The sequence below is a fragment of the Ambystoma mexicanum genome, chromosome 6p (genome assembly GCF_040938575.1).
Source record: "Ambystoma mexicanum isolate Mex_15411 chromosome 6p, UKY_AmexF1_1, whole genome shotgun sequence".
NCBI classification, from domain to species: domain Eukaryota; kingdom Metazoa; phylum Chordata; class Amphibia; order Caudata; family Ambystomatidae; genus Ambystoma; species Ambystoma mexicanum.
In genome coordinates this window covers 100,736,178-100,749,339 of record NC_090935.1, presented here as the reverse complement: position 1 = coordinate 100,749,339, position 13,162 = coordinate 100,736,178, and the positions used below count along the sequence as shown (strand labels likewise).

The following is a 13,162-nucleotide window of genomic DNA, read 5'->3' as shown; positions in this document are numbered from 1 at the left end:
TAACCACACTGTCTGGTTTTCCCCTTGGCAAAAGCACAATTTGTGATGATAGAGACACGTTGTAGCACCGTAAGACTACTTCGGTGGTGGGGTGCAAATTATAAAATACAATAACACATTACAAATGAATGTTCATGCTTACAATGCATCGTTGCACCATGAAACCCATTTCTTTCTTTGATTATACTTTATGAGCACTGAAAGCCATGAATTGCATCCTCTCAGCCAATCAGAGTTTTCAGAATGCAGTCAGTCACTTGTGGTATGGAGAGTGCTGCAGGCGTTCTGACTTCAGAAGCAGTCTGGGGCATTTAAGAACCAGCAATGCCATTTCCCAGCAAGGTTTCTTTTCAAGAAAACACTCAAACCTAACTTAACCCAACAAATTGAGAGCTAAAACATGGAAAAATATTTTCACTTGTATAAAGAAAACTGTTGCAGTGCTTCAACCAAGGTCACAATTAAAATGTTTACCTTTTAAAGGCTATCTAGTTATTTCAATAATACAAAAGGAAACCACATTTAATTTACAAACATGTTTTGTGTGCTTTCCTGTTTTTCTCCACCACCACAACTCACAAATCTTATATTGCTATTACCAGTATATGCTAATGGCTTCTTCGAACTCAGGAGGGGTTATTATTGCTTGGGATAATGACCCTTTCCTAACTTATGGCCGAAGGATAATCACCCCTCCCGAGTTTTAGCATCCGACCGTTGCAGCTGTGATCTCTTAGACCAATGCCCTCTCTCTGATGCCTGTTGTATACCTGATATTTCTCGATCTCTTGAATTGTACTCAACTTGTGCTTCATTCTCTCCTCCTAGCCTTGGCGGTGCTGAAGGAAGATCCCAATTATAGGCGTCACCTAATGAATGGGCAGGTGTCAATGGTGAAAACCAAGAACATTGTCCCGCATGACATTGGGGATCCAGGTGAGAACTCGGTGAGCTCCTCATTAAACTGTGCCCTTTTTTTTAAGTTGATCATAATTAGTTCTTACCATGGACTCAGCTAAGCACCGTTCAGCCTCTGCCACTGATCCTGGTAGTTTATGCGAGTGGGATGTTGGTGAAAACAGCTCTATGTGGCCCTGCCTACCCCCCCCCATATCTTGGAGAATTGATTGCTTATCCAGTGCAAAAGTAAAGTGGCATGTAATAGCTTTAGCCTAGGTATATAAAGGGCTACCATAAAACCAGAGAGGACGAAGGAGGGCACTCCTGCAAAGGCATTTACAGGTATTGGACAAGCACGAAAGGAGTCTCTCCTGTGGCGTCATTTACAGAGGTTGGAGCCAAGGAGGGAGTGAACGGCTTGCTCATGTAGTTGATAAGAAATATACAGCCCAGAGAGAGCAGGAAAGACCCAGTAAAATCTTGTGGTGACACCAGTTGGGTCAACAGGGGTCTTCTTGTTGAGAGGTGATTAAACAGGTATTCAGTCAAATGAGCTAGAAGGGGGGCCCATCTTGTGCGGTCACTGAGCAGTGTATACCCAACCGAGAGAGCAGCCTGTGTGGTTTAGTCATTGAGAGGTTCGAGCACTTGCGACCGATAGTCCTGTTGTGCACTTACTGAAAATTGTGAGCACATGTGACACCTGAGGCCCATATATATGTTTTTGTTTATTGAAAATTGTTTAAAGGGTAATACACTACAACAGTTTCCAACCTGAACATTACATTTACCATATTAGAACAGCCATCTCCCCCCTCCCCAACCCAGGCTTCCACCCTTTCCAGCATTCGGTATTACCAGGCCTAATCGTTCTCACCACAGCCTGAGTCCTCCTCTATCTCATTCCCCTTTTCACAATCTAATTTTGTGTCTAAAGGCTTGCCATTCATGTTCTATTTCATGTCCCCTTCATGTAGAAACTGTTACTCTTTCCATTCCCAAGATGTCCTTCGCCGTCAGATCCACGTCTCTTTCAGTCGGTAAAGTCTCCCGTTTACAGAAAGTTGCGAGGCATGCCCTGGCTGCCAACAGTAGAACGTGTGCCAAAAATGGGAAGTGCGCCCATTGATGTTCCTCCCTTGGCAGCCTAAAAAGCACTACCATTTGATAATACCTTCCAATCCCTTAATATGTATTTACAGGGTGGAACAATGCTCTTTTAATCACAAAAGAAAGTACAATAGATCAAAAATCAGATTTGGCGGGAAGCAGCAATCTTCTTACAATGAGGTGAGTTTGACTGACATTCTGACCAGGTTGTGAAGAGGAGTAAATGGGGGAAGTCAACATGGATAATACATGGGTGGACTTAGATTAAGGAGAACCAACAAGTGCAGGTAGGTGGCACAACCAGCTGTTAAAGATGTAATCCAACCCAACTCACCTTCCAGAAAGTGTGAGCTCTGTCACAAGACCATTACAAGTGCCCGAAGGAGCCCATTACCGCACCATTCCTCCAGCATTTCAGATTCGTGTTTGGGGACATCCTCAATAGCCTAACATGATCATATTGCCACCTGTGTATCAGTTTTGTGTATTGGCACGCAATCAAGGTCTTGTGGGCATTACTGCAAAGGGTAGCCCATGAACTATCCGAGATCTCTAGCCCTAGGCCCCATTCCCATCTGTGTTTCGTTATCCTTGGCCCCTTCAGTCTCAAATGGCACCTGATACAGCTGGGAGATGAGACCCCTCATGTTAGTCCACGTGTCGAATAGCTTTTTGAATGGGTTTAATGGTCTGAGAAGCTCTGTCCCTGATTTAGGGTCTGTTAAGGCCCCTTTAAGTTGTAAATAAAATACATCAGAGTTGACATTTTTCCTATACAGAGGTCATCCTCCAGCTGCTGCATATGTATTTGTATTTGTATTTATTTTATTTGTAACGCGCAAACCCACAGGCCCGGAGGCATCAGGGCGCAATTTGTACAGGTTACAGATATACATATGTACAGACATAATATTAAAAAATGTACACAGAGACAGTAGGTGACTAAAGGAATCTATCTGCGTATACTACAGTGATGCCGGTGCTGTTTGGTAATAACAGAGGACAGCAGGTCAGAGTGTGTAAGACAGAGGCGCTGAGCAGGGCTTAAAGCTGGTCAAAAAGCCAAGATCTAGTATTAGCTTTGAAAGTGTTAAATGAGTCTTCAGCTCTGATGGTAGCAGGGAGGGAGTTCCATAGCTTGGAGGCTAGGACAGGGAAGCTTGAACCCCCTGCTTTTTGCAGTTTAAATCTAGGGATCGCTAGACAGTGGGACTGGGCAGTTCTTAGTGGTCGGGAGGTCGAGTGGCGTGACAGTCGACTGCCGAGGTAGATAGGGGCCTTGTTAGCCAGGCATTTGTGCGTAAGGGCGAGTGTTTTGAGTGAAATTCTCTGCTTGACAGGTAGCCACTTTAACTTGGTTCTAGTTTCTGTGATATGCTGGTTGCGGGGAATGTTTAGGGCGGCACGAATGGCATTGTTTTGGGTAGTTTGGAGTTTATTCAGGTTCTCTTGGCTGGTGCCTAGGTAAAGAGCACTACAGTAATCGATTTTAGCCATGATGAGGGTTCTCGCTAATGTGACACTGTTGGAGGTAGTAAGGAATGGTCTACAAGCTGCGATGAGTTTGCATGTGTATGCGGACGCAGATCTGACAGCATTCGTTTGTCGAGTTAATGATAGTTAATATGCTTGAATTACCACCACTTCCAGGCCTGACTCACTCTCTCCAGCCCGGCCTCATACCATCTCTGGAACGTTAGCGGTTATGCTATTGATTGCCTGACTAGGGAGCCCAAATGTGACTGAGAGGTGAGGGCCATGTTGTCAAGTCCTTTGTTGCGTTGCCCTTCTTATGTAACTCCCACATCTACCTTCTTAACGTGGTTCCCTATCCTGGCTGGTAGTTTCTTCCTTGAAGACCAAACCCATTACCTCACTGTCACTGGGACTACCAATTGGTTTTCGAGGAAAACCCACCGCTTCTTCTTGTCATTGCTCAAGTGTGCCACCAACATCCTCGGCTGCGTTGCCAGATAATATGGTTTCATATCTGTGAATCCCACTCCTGACGCCTTTTTGGGGAAAATCAGTCTGGTAACCAATCCCAGCCTAGACTTGATTTGCATCATTACTGGAACTGGGACCCTTACGTTTGGTATGAAAATACAAATCTGGGATGTATATTCATTTTAATGGAGTTTAGCCTCCCCAGCCATTTAACATCCTAATCTTGGCCCATGATTTGAGATCTTCATAAATCTTACACAGAATAGGGGGATAATTCACATGAGCCCCATACATATTAATAGCCACTGCGGGGTGCGAGGGCTGTATAGGAATGTGGGCACATACACGCAGCACTGTTAGAAAGAAAGCCCTGACTTGTGGGTCACTGAGTTTTTTTCTTGCTCATTCTCATAGGTCCCCATCGAGTGGCACTCTTTCACTGTGTGTCCCGGGGAGTATTGCCCTGTAGTCTTTTTCTCTAGGGAGGCCACCCTGCATGGATGTTTGTGTTAACTCACTGACTGGTCTCAGCTCTTTTGTGTTTTTAAAGGCTGGCAGCTGCCAAAGCAATAGCTGCCAGAGCAAAGGCTTGTTTCTTGAAGTTCCCCTTTGAAATGGTGACCTAGGTTTAGATGTCGGTGGAACTCCATACTGATGGTGTGCTAGCATGCTAAATGATGTGAGGTTTTTCAGAATCACTACTAGTGCAGTCAAACAAAACATTCACTTGGTAACAAGGCTGAGCAGTAAGGCGTAGAGTAAGGAGATCAGGGGTTTGTTGTAAAGTGCAATTACATATTTCTTTATTTTGCCATTTGTATAGCGCACAAAACCCAGAGGCATCTAGGCGCTTTTAGCTTAAGAAGGTTGGTTGCAGTGGTTACTTACAGAGCTAGCAGTTTACAGTCATTGCATCAATAGTTCGCAAGGGTGGTAGATTGCTGAGATAGCTAGAATTGGTCACAGGACCCTTGCACAGGAGGACTTTACCTCAAAGAACAGGCTGCTACATCAAGACATTCAGTTACAGGTGGGTAAGAGACGACATCAATTTGGGTGCACAATTTGGAAACCCTCACCTCATGGTACAAGGTGCTACATCAAAACATGATATTACAGGATAGTCATAAGGTTGGGTGCACAATTTGGAAAGCCTCACCTCATGGTATGGGGTGCTACATCAAAACATATTGTTACAGGATAGGTCATCAGCTTGGGTGCACAATTTGGAAAGCTACTCTCCTCATGGTACGGGGTGCTACATCAAAACATGCGGTTACCGGATAGGTAAAATGAGGCATAGGTTTTGGTGCACAAATTGGGCAGCCTCACCTCATGGTACAGGGTGCTACATTAACTATGCAGTTACAGGTGGGAGGGAAACATGCGAGATGCACGTTAGTAATAGGGAGTACAACGTTAAGGCAACCAGCACAGTCAGGCAATGGTGTGAGGAGACTGCCCATGCAAGGGACTGCCAATACTGGGAAGTAATTTATTTATTAACACTGATACACTAGGTAAAAATTCTAAGAGGTAAGTACAACTATATTTTGCACATATTCGAGCACTGTTGTGTGTCTAAAATGGGATTCACACCACACTTTTCAGTTTACACAGTTACAGGTAAGTAACGTTCAAATGTAATCTAAAGTGTGTAGGGGTATTTACAAAAATTGTCACAGGCCTAATAATATTATGAGGCAGTACCAGTGCCCAGTAGCTAAACCTAATGAGTCCAGTCCCCAACCTGAGAAATGTTCCATAAATGTCAACATACGTAACCAAGTTTGACATACGTTTCATCAGGGCCATATGTATTCCATGTTTGGATTAGTCATCAGATATCACAATCACTTGATTTTGCAAAACTTTCATGCGTCATTTGCAATGATCAATCTTCATAATATAATCTATGCTTCCAAATGTTTTAACTATTTGTGTGCCTTAGTGATTTTCTACAAGACCTATGGAAATGAGTCACCTTCTGGTTATTCTTCATTATCCGCATGTACTGGATCTTAAAGTGCTGTGCTAGTGTATTCAACTAGTGTTGCAGTAGCCTTGTTTTTTCTGTTCCCATTAAATAGTTTGTGTGCCTGGTAACAGGAAGTCCCTGTTGTCCTAATTGGTATGTTAACATGTGCGCATAGGATGATAGATTGATTGGAAGAATGGGCACACCGACAATAACCAACCAGAATTTTGTTTGTTGGCCTGTCTAGCGAATAAAGGTGTTCATGGACAGGCTTCTATGTATCTGGCCGGCAAATTAGTGGTTTCATGGGGTTAGAGAGGTCTGTGCAGTCTAGATATTTTTCGACTGAAGTTCCTGAAATTCGTCATTTCCCTTTCTGAAGAGGTCATGCACTGGTGTTGTGGAATTATTTTCCACCTATTTTTAATTTCTGGTTTAGAAAACTATAATGCCTGCTTCTGGAATTCAGTTTTTTAGTCACATGTTTAATATATTTTTGTTTTACTGGTTTTTGTTTGATTGTATGTGATGTTTGCTCTGTACAGTGTTCTGGTGCACTTTGTGCCATGTTCATGTTACAGATGGATTTTCAGAATCCTCCCTGTGACCGATTCCGAGAGGCGACCCTGTACTGGTGAAAGACGCTAATGTCTAGCCAAACTCTTATCAAGGTAGCATCACAGATTGCCTCAAGAATACACCAACTCCCAGAGAAAGTTCAAAGGTCTTTTCTTTTTCCAATTCGGTAAATGGACTAAAGGAATCTCTCTCACTCTAACCAAGGAGAGGACAGCCCCACCTGAACCCATGCATCCCTCGACCCCAGACCTGTCCTATAGATTGGTACACCAACAATCTACAACCTGTCTGCCTTGCAGCAATGGCCTGAAGGCAAACACCTTATCCACCCAGGCTTCCTCAGGGGATAATCTATGGGGTCCTATGGATTAATTTCCCAAAGGGAATGACTTAAGGGTTGTACCCTCCAGACACTCAAATCTTCAACCTCTCTGGTTCTTCCACACCTTGCTATTTCTCTCACCCGTCTCTCACCATACTCTCACTTGTCCTAATCCTTTCTATCCTTCCGATACACCCCTTTCTACTATCTCCCTCCACTCTTACTATCTGCTACTCTTTCTCTCACCCTTCATCACACCACTACTACTATTCACTCTCCACACAACTATTCTAAGGGCAGTTGTTGGACCAGGTGCCTATTGTGTCAAACTTGAAATAAGGTTGTAGCTAAGTTAGCAGTGACATTGGTCAATGTGAAGTAGGACTGGCTCCAGATGTCCAACAGATTTGGAGATCAGTGTTTTAAATCATAAAGGTACAAAGCTACAAATAAAAGTCCTTGACCCTGCTCGAGGCATCCTATTCTATAAGTTAATGCCCAAATCGTGTGGCCGACAAAGTTCCTACTCCTGATAAGTCTATTAGTCTCCTGCATAGTCTAAGATTCAAACACAATTGTTCCAAAATTCATCCAACAAGAGTTTAGAAATCTTAGTCTCAAATGTGCAGCCCTAGCTAATAGAGCAAAGAAAACAGTTTTTCATGTGATCATTCTTCTAGGGTCACTCACAGCCCTGAATCTGCTCTAGTCTTCCTGCTTTCACCACCTCTCTGAAGAATTTCCCCACGTATCAAGGTCTGCAGTTCCTTTTATCAGGCTCCTTTTGATTTTCCGCATCCTCCTGTCCTTCAATGTGGGAAGTGCTCATTACAGCATTCTTTTTGTAATTGTGGTCCCTCTCGACTTTGAGTTTCATCTGCATTCACAATAAGCCTTTTCCAGACCTTGAGTTTCTTCACCTATCACAATAGGTCTCTCCCAGACCTTGGCTTTAGCAGCATTCACAATAAGTCTTCCCCAAGCGTTGTGTTTGCGGGATTCACTTCAATGGATTGTTCTTGTACACACATTCATGGTTCTTGTCAGGCAGACTATATTATGTGACCTTCCTGCCACGGGTGTCCCTGATCAAGCAAGCTCTTGACCCTCATGCCTCCTTGCCACAGGGCCGTACACTGGGTCCACATCTCTTCCAGCAATCTGTCCTCTTGTGGGCAGGGCTTCTGAGGGGTCCAGAGTAGCTGCTGCAGGCTGTCCAAGGCTTGTACTACAGCTTCCCAGGTGGTATAGTACCTGTGCATCCAAAGTCGGTATGGAGGCATACTTGCTCCCTTCCAAACTCTTCCTCCCACTATTTTTCTTTGCCCTTTTTTTATAGTAATATTGGGGAGTTGGTACTTGTTTGCGCACTTTGGGATGGTTGTGGCCATCGCGTTTTAATATCAGTCATCAACTAGTTCCTTGCTCTTTCTTCCCTTAACGGAGAGTTGAAATTTGTTGTATTGTGCCTGTCTGAGTTGAGGTAGCTTGAGATGTCATGTGGAATGTTTGTGTGGATGATGGAATATTCTGAGTGAGTGTTCTGTGTAGAGGCGGTTACAGCTGGCTGGCCCTGGGTGATGGGAACCGGTGTTGTCACAGCTTATGTCCTTTATGTCTTCATGTGGATATGTAACTAAGAACCTGGAAATAAACTTACCTGAAGAAATCTTAAAGAGCCTGGAACCTGCTTTTTAACAATGGCGACGAGTCGGTCTTTGGTAACCTACGTGCCACAAGCTGATGGACCGAGGACCCTGCTGCGGGGGGTGCAGGAAGGGCAAGCTTCTGGAGAAGGACAACACCGCCCCCAAAAACTAAGTCCCATCACCCAGGGTGCAGGGGGAGCCGGAGGATTAAAGCCCCATCTTTGGTGGGACTGGCGCACATAAGTAGTGGGCAAGCTGGGCCCCAGGGAGTCTTCAGGGAGAAGCCCTGACATGACTCCTCAGAGCACAGGGGCAGGAACAGGAATTGGGCCCCATTGCAGAGGGATCAGCTCCAGGAGCAGGAAGGAAGACTGCATCCCAGGGTTCAGGGAAAGTCCAAGAAAGAGGCCCCTTTTTGGATGGGCAGCTCCTAAGTAGGAGGCAGAGCTCTGCCCTGGGGGCTGGAGATGGCCCTGGACCAGCAGGTGAAAGATAATACTGGCAATACTGGGAAATTGATGTTCAAAGCAAACGTTGTACCCTGGTCCTCCGTGAGATGTAATGAAGAGCTAGCCCACTGGGAGGAATGTGATGCTACTCTACGTTTCTTTTTTTTAAGTTAGAATGGCAATAGAAAAAAAGACGCTGCTCTGTGTTTGGGAAATGGATGTGAATTTGACATGAACAAGGAGGACTGTTTGCCTTACTACACCTCACTCGCATGTCTTGTGCACTCCTAGCAATGGGGAGCTGTTGTTTTAAACGGTGTCCTTCTCACAAGATAATTGCAGGCTTTGAAGTTATGGGACCCTGGCAGCACCGTACTGTGCTTATCGTGCACATCATGTTTTTGGCTGTCTGAAACTCTGGTGATTTATGAGCCTTTCGTGGCGAGGTCTCCTGGGAAGTGAACGACCGTTGGCCTATGAAGCTCTGCATAGCCCTGCTGAGCAGTAGTGACTGATGATATCACACATGCAGCAGGGGGAGATGGTGAAGCGTAGAATGTTCTTTGGAATGTGCTATTGTTAGAGCTTCGTATTATAAGTGCTATTTGCCCTGAGGATGTAAAAGGGAAAGTACTTTAACCCTTTAAGTGCCATGGGTATTTCTCCCCAGTGCCAGAGCCTTTTTTGGTGATTTTGGTATGTGGCCATTCAATGGCTTGTAACTTTTTTGTTGCATGAGATATCTCGGCCAAATTTGGCTCCTTTTTTTCCCACATGTAAAAAGCGTTTTTTTCCCCACATTTCGGACTTTGAGGGGTTGTCTGGGTGAAAAATTCTGGGGCGATGTGCGCAAATCATACCTCTGCGGATTCCCACGGGTGTCCTCTTTTCGAAAATGCATGGAGTTCCCTGTTTTCCTCGGTGGCCTGGACACCCGAGTCCATATCTGTACGTTGTGCCGGTCGGCAGAATGTCTGAGATTTCCCTCTGAAAACAGACTTGGGGTTACTTGTGTTTTAGGCTTTCCCCTTGGCGGTCAGGTAGGTGCACCCACACATGTGAGGTACCGTTTTCATCGGGACACCTGTGGGAACGCGGGACTGTAGGCCATGTGTTGTTGGGGGCGTGTTTCGATGGGTGCGTCGAGCGAAATGTGCGGAAAATGCGTTTTTTTCCCCACATTTCGGACTTTGCGGGGGTGTCTGGGTAATAAATTCTGGGGCGATGTGCGCAAATCATACCTCTGCGGATTCCCACGGGTGTCCTCTTTTCGGAAATGCATGGGGTTCCCTGTTTTCCTTGGTGGCTTGGACACCCGAGGCCCATATCTGTATGTTGTACCGGTCGGCAGAATGGCTGAGATTCCCCTCTGCAAACAGACTGGGGGTTGCTTGCGTTTTCGGCTTGCCCCTTGCCAGCCAGGTAGGTGCACCCACACATGCGAGGTACCTTTTTCGTCGGGACACCTGTGGGAACACGAGAAGGTGTGACATCTGCTGTTGGCGATGTGTTTCGGTGAGTGGACACAGGGAAATATCTCTGAAATTGGCCGGAAATGAAGCCAATTCTCAGACATTTCACTCTGGCCACCCACCGAAACACACCGCCAACAACACGTGGCCTACCTTCCCGCGTCCCCACACGTGTCCCGATGAAAACGGTACCTCACATGTGTGGGTGCACCTACCGGGGGCAATCCACAGCCTTGCGCAAATTGCCCCAGTTTTTATTAGCCACAATCCCCGACAAAGTGTGATATTTGGTGGGGGAAAAACACAATGTTCACTTTGTCTGGGTTTCAGGGTAATAAATTCTGGCCCGCTTCGCGCAAATCAGACCTCTGTGCTTTCCCACGGGTGTCCTCTTTTGGGAAATGCATGGGGTTCCCTGTTTTCCTTGCTGGCTTCGACACCCTAGGCCCAAATCTGTAGGTTGCCCACATGAACAAGTTGTGCTGTGGCGAAAGGCTTGGGGTTACCAGCGGGTTACCCTTTTCCTTTTGCGCCCCCGGTAGGTGCACCCACACATGCAAGGTACCTTTTTTCGTCGGGACACCTGTGGGAAAGCGAGAAGGTATGACATCTGTTGGTGGCGACGTGTTTCGGTGAGTGCACGCAGGGAAATGTATCTGAAATTGGCTGGAAATGCAGACAATTCTCAGATATTTCCCTCTGGCCACTCACCGAAACACACCGCCAACAACACGTCGCCTACCTTCCCGCATCGCCACACGTGTCCCAATGAGAGGCTGACCTCTTGTGTGCAGGTGTGGTACCTGAGTGACAATGGGTACATCTTTTGTATAGTAACTTCGCTGTAGTGCGCTTAGGAAACAGTAAAGTACTGGTAGTAAGCCATTTCACATGCACCTTTCCTCACACTTCCCATACATACCAGACACAATGCAGTTAGACACGCAAGGTGGGATTTAGCACAAGGACAAACCTCCTTGTGTAGCACAAGAAGGTTTGTCCTTGTGAGCAGTGATGCCACGACAAGGCACCCACCGGATCACTGGCCATTCGTATCCCTTTCGTGTCTGCAGTCAGTTGGCATCCATTTCAGCAGTTGCACTTCTACCAAATCACTAGCACCAGAGCAAGTGTATCTACACATGAGCATATCTACACACTTATACCACGTGGACATGTGTGTACAATGCAACTGTGTCTCTAGCAATATCTTAACTATCATTTGGCATCAATTTCATAGCAACTGTGTCTGCATGCAAACTTTATGTACCGGCAATCACATGTGGATAGTGATAGCAAGTGAATACTGGCTGACTTCGCTACCCTGCCCTACAGGCGCTATCTTCCACACCAGCTTTGAGTATGCCCATAGCAACTATGGGCAAACATTCTTATGTTCCACCGTACCCACACAAAACAGCCATCCTGCAACATGACAATCATTTCGGCAGTGCTGGAAAAGTCCATTCACAGAAATTGCATCTGCATGTTCTTTGTATCTTTACCTAATTCACACACCAATCATATCCAATTAATTCCTACAGAAGACGTGTCACTTACACCACACATAACATTACTCGCAGTAAAACAATAAACAAGGCAGGATCTTACGAGGTACGCAAGACACCGCTGCCATATAGTTGGTGTCCAAGTACCACTTTCATGACACTTAGACCTCAAGGGAGGGAGCCAAAGTGGCGTGTATTATTTTGAAAAGACACCCCTTGAGTGGAGGGAACCTGAATGGTGTTCTGGTCTTCCACAACGCACGGCTTGAGTAGAGGGAGCGGGACTGGCCTTTCTTTGCTTGCCAAACCTTAGGTGGAAGGAGCCAGATTTGGGTTCCTGTCCAAAGTACGCCGGAAGCGGATGGGGTTTTCCAGACGTTTTTTTTTGTAAGGCAATCCCGAACAGGAGCAAGCTGCACTCCCATAGGGGAGTGACCCAGAGTGCTCCACCCTTCTTCTCCATGGCCCGCCTCAACTAGAGGCGGTGGAGTGGCATTCCTTTCCAAGATGCGCCTGCTTTGGAAGAAACAAGCATTGCGTTACTTTGCAAGGCACACCACGCGCAGAGGGCGCTAGACTGCCTTTTCCTTATGAGGCAAACCTGAAGTGAAAGGTACCGGGGGTGATGTCTCTTTCCCAGGCAGGCCTCAAGTGGAGGGGGCAGGACTAGCATTGCTTGCCAAAGCACGCCAAAGGGGAAAGACCCACATGGCACAACTCAAGTACAGGGACTCATAATGATTACTATTTCGTAGGCACGCCTCCAATGGAAGGAGCCTGATTAGCGTTCCTTTGCAAGTCACGCTTTGAGCTGAGGGATCTAGACTGATGTACATTTTCTTGGCAGGCCTCAAGGGAAAGCTACGGCTGTGGTTGCCTTTCCAAGGCAGGCCTCAAGTGGAGGAAGCAGGACTAGCGATGCTCGTGAATGCACGCTAAATCAAGTGAAGTGAGTTGACATCCTGTTGCATTTTCATTGAAGGTACACCTCCAGGGCAGGGTGCAAGAGTGCCATTCCTTTACAAGACATGCACGATTTCACTGGCTAAGGGTCCCTTTCAAGGAATGATGGGCATTTTCGGAAATCAGTCGATCTCCCAATAATTTTCCTTTGTATGATACAAAAGGAAACAAGGCTGAAAGCAGAGGGCAGGCTGGGAAGGGCATTGGGGACAGTACACCCGAGTATCCTTCCTCTTTCGTTGTTTTGTACACACCTTACATTTTCGGTACGGTTGTGCCTTCGTG

General features: G+C 46.1%; 1 protein-coding gene across 2 annotated transcripts in view; it reads left to right on the top strand.

Moving 5' to 3' along the window:
• The window catches only part of GBA2 (glucosylceramidase beta 2), a 470,157-nt gene that overhangs the window by 370,490 nt on the left and 86,505 nt on the right, over positions 1–13,162 (top strand). For both annotated transcript variants that reach the window (XM_069626781.1, XM_069626780.1), the window contains exon 11: positions 829–936. In XM_069626781.1, the coding sequence (XP_069482882.1) occupies positions 829–936 (108 nt within the window). The remainder of the gene's footprint in view (positions 1–828; positions 937–13,162) is intronic.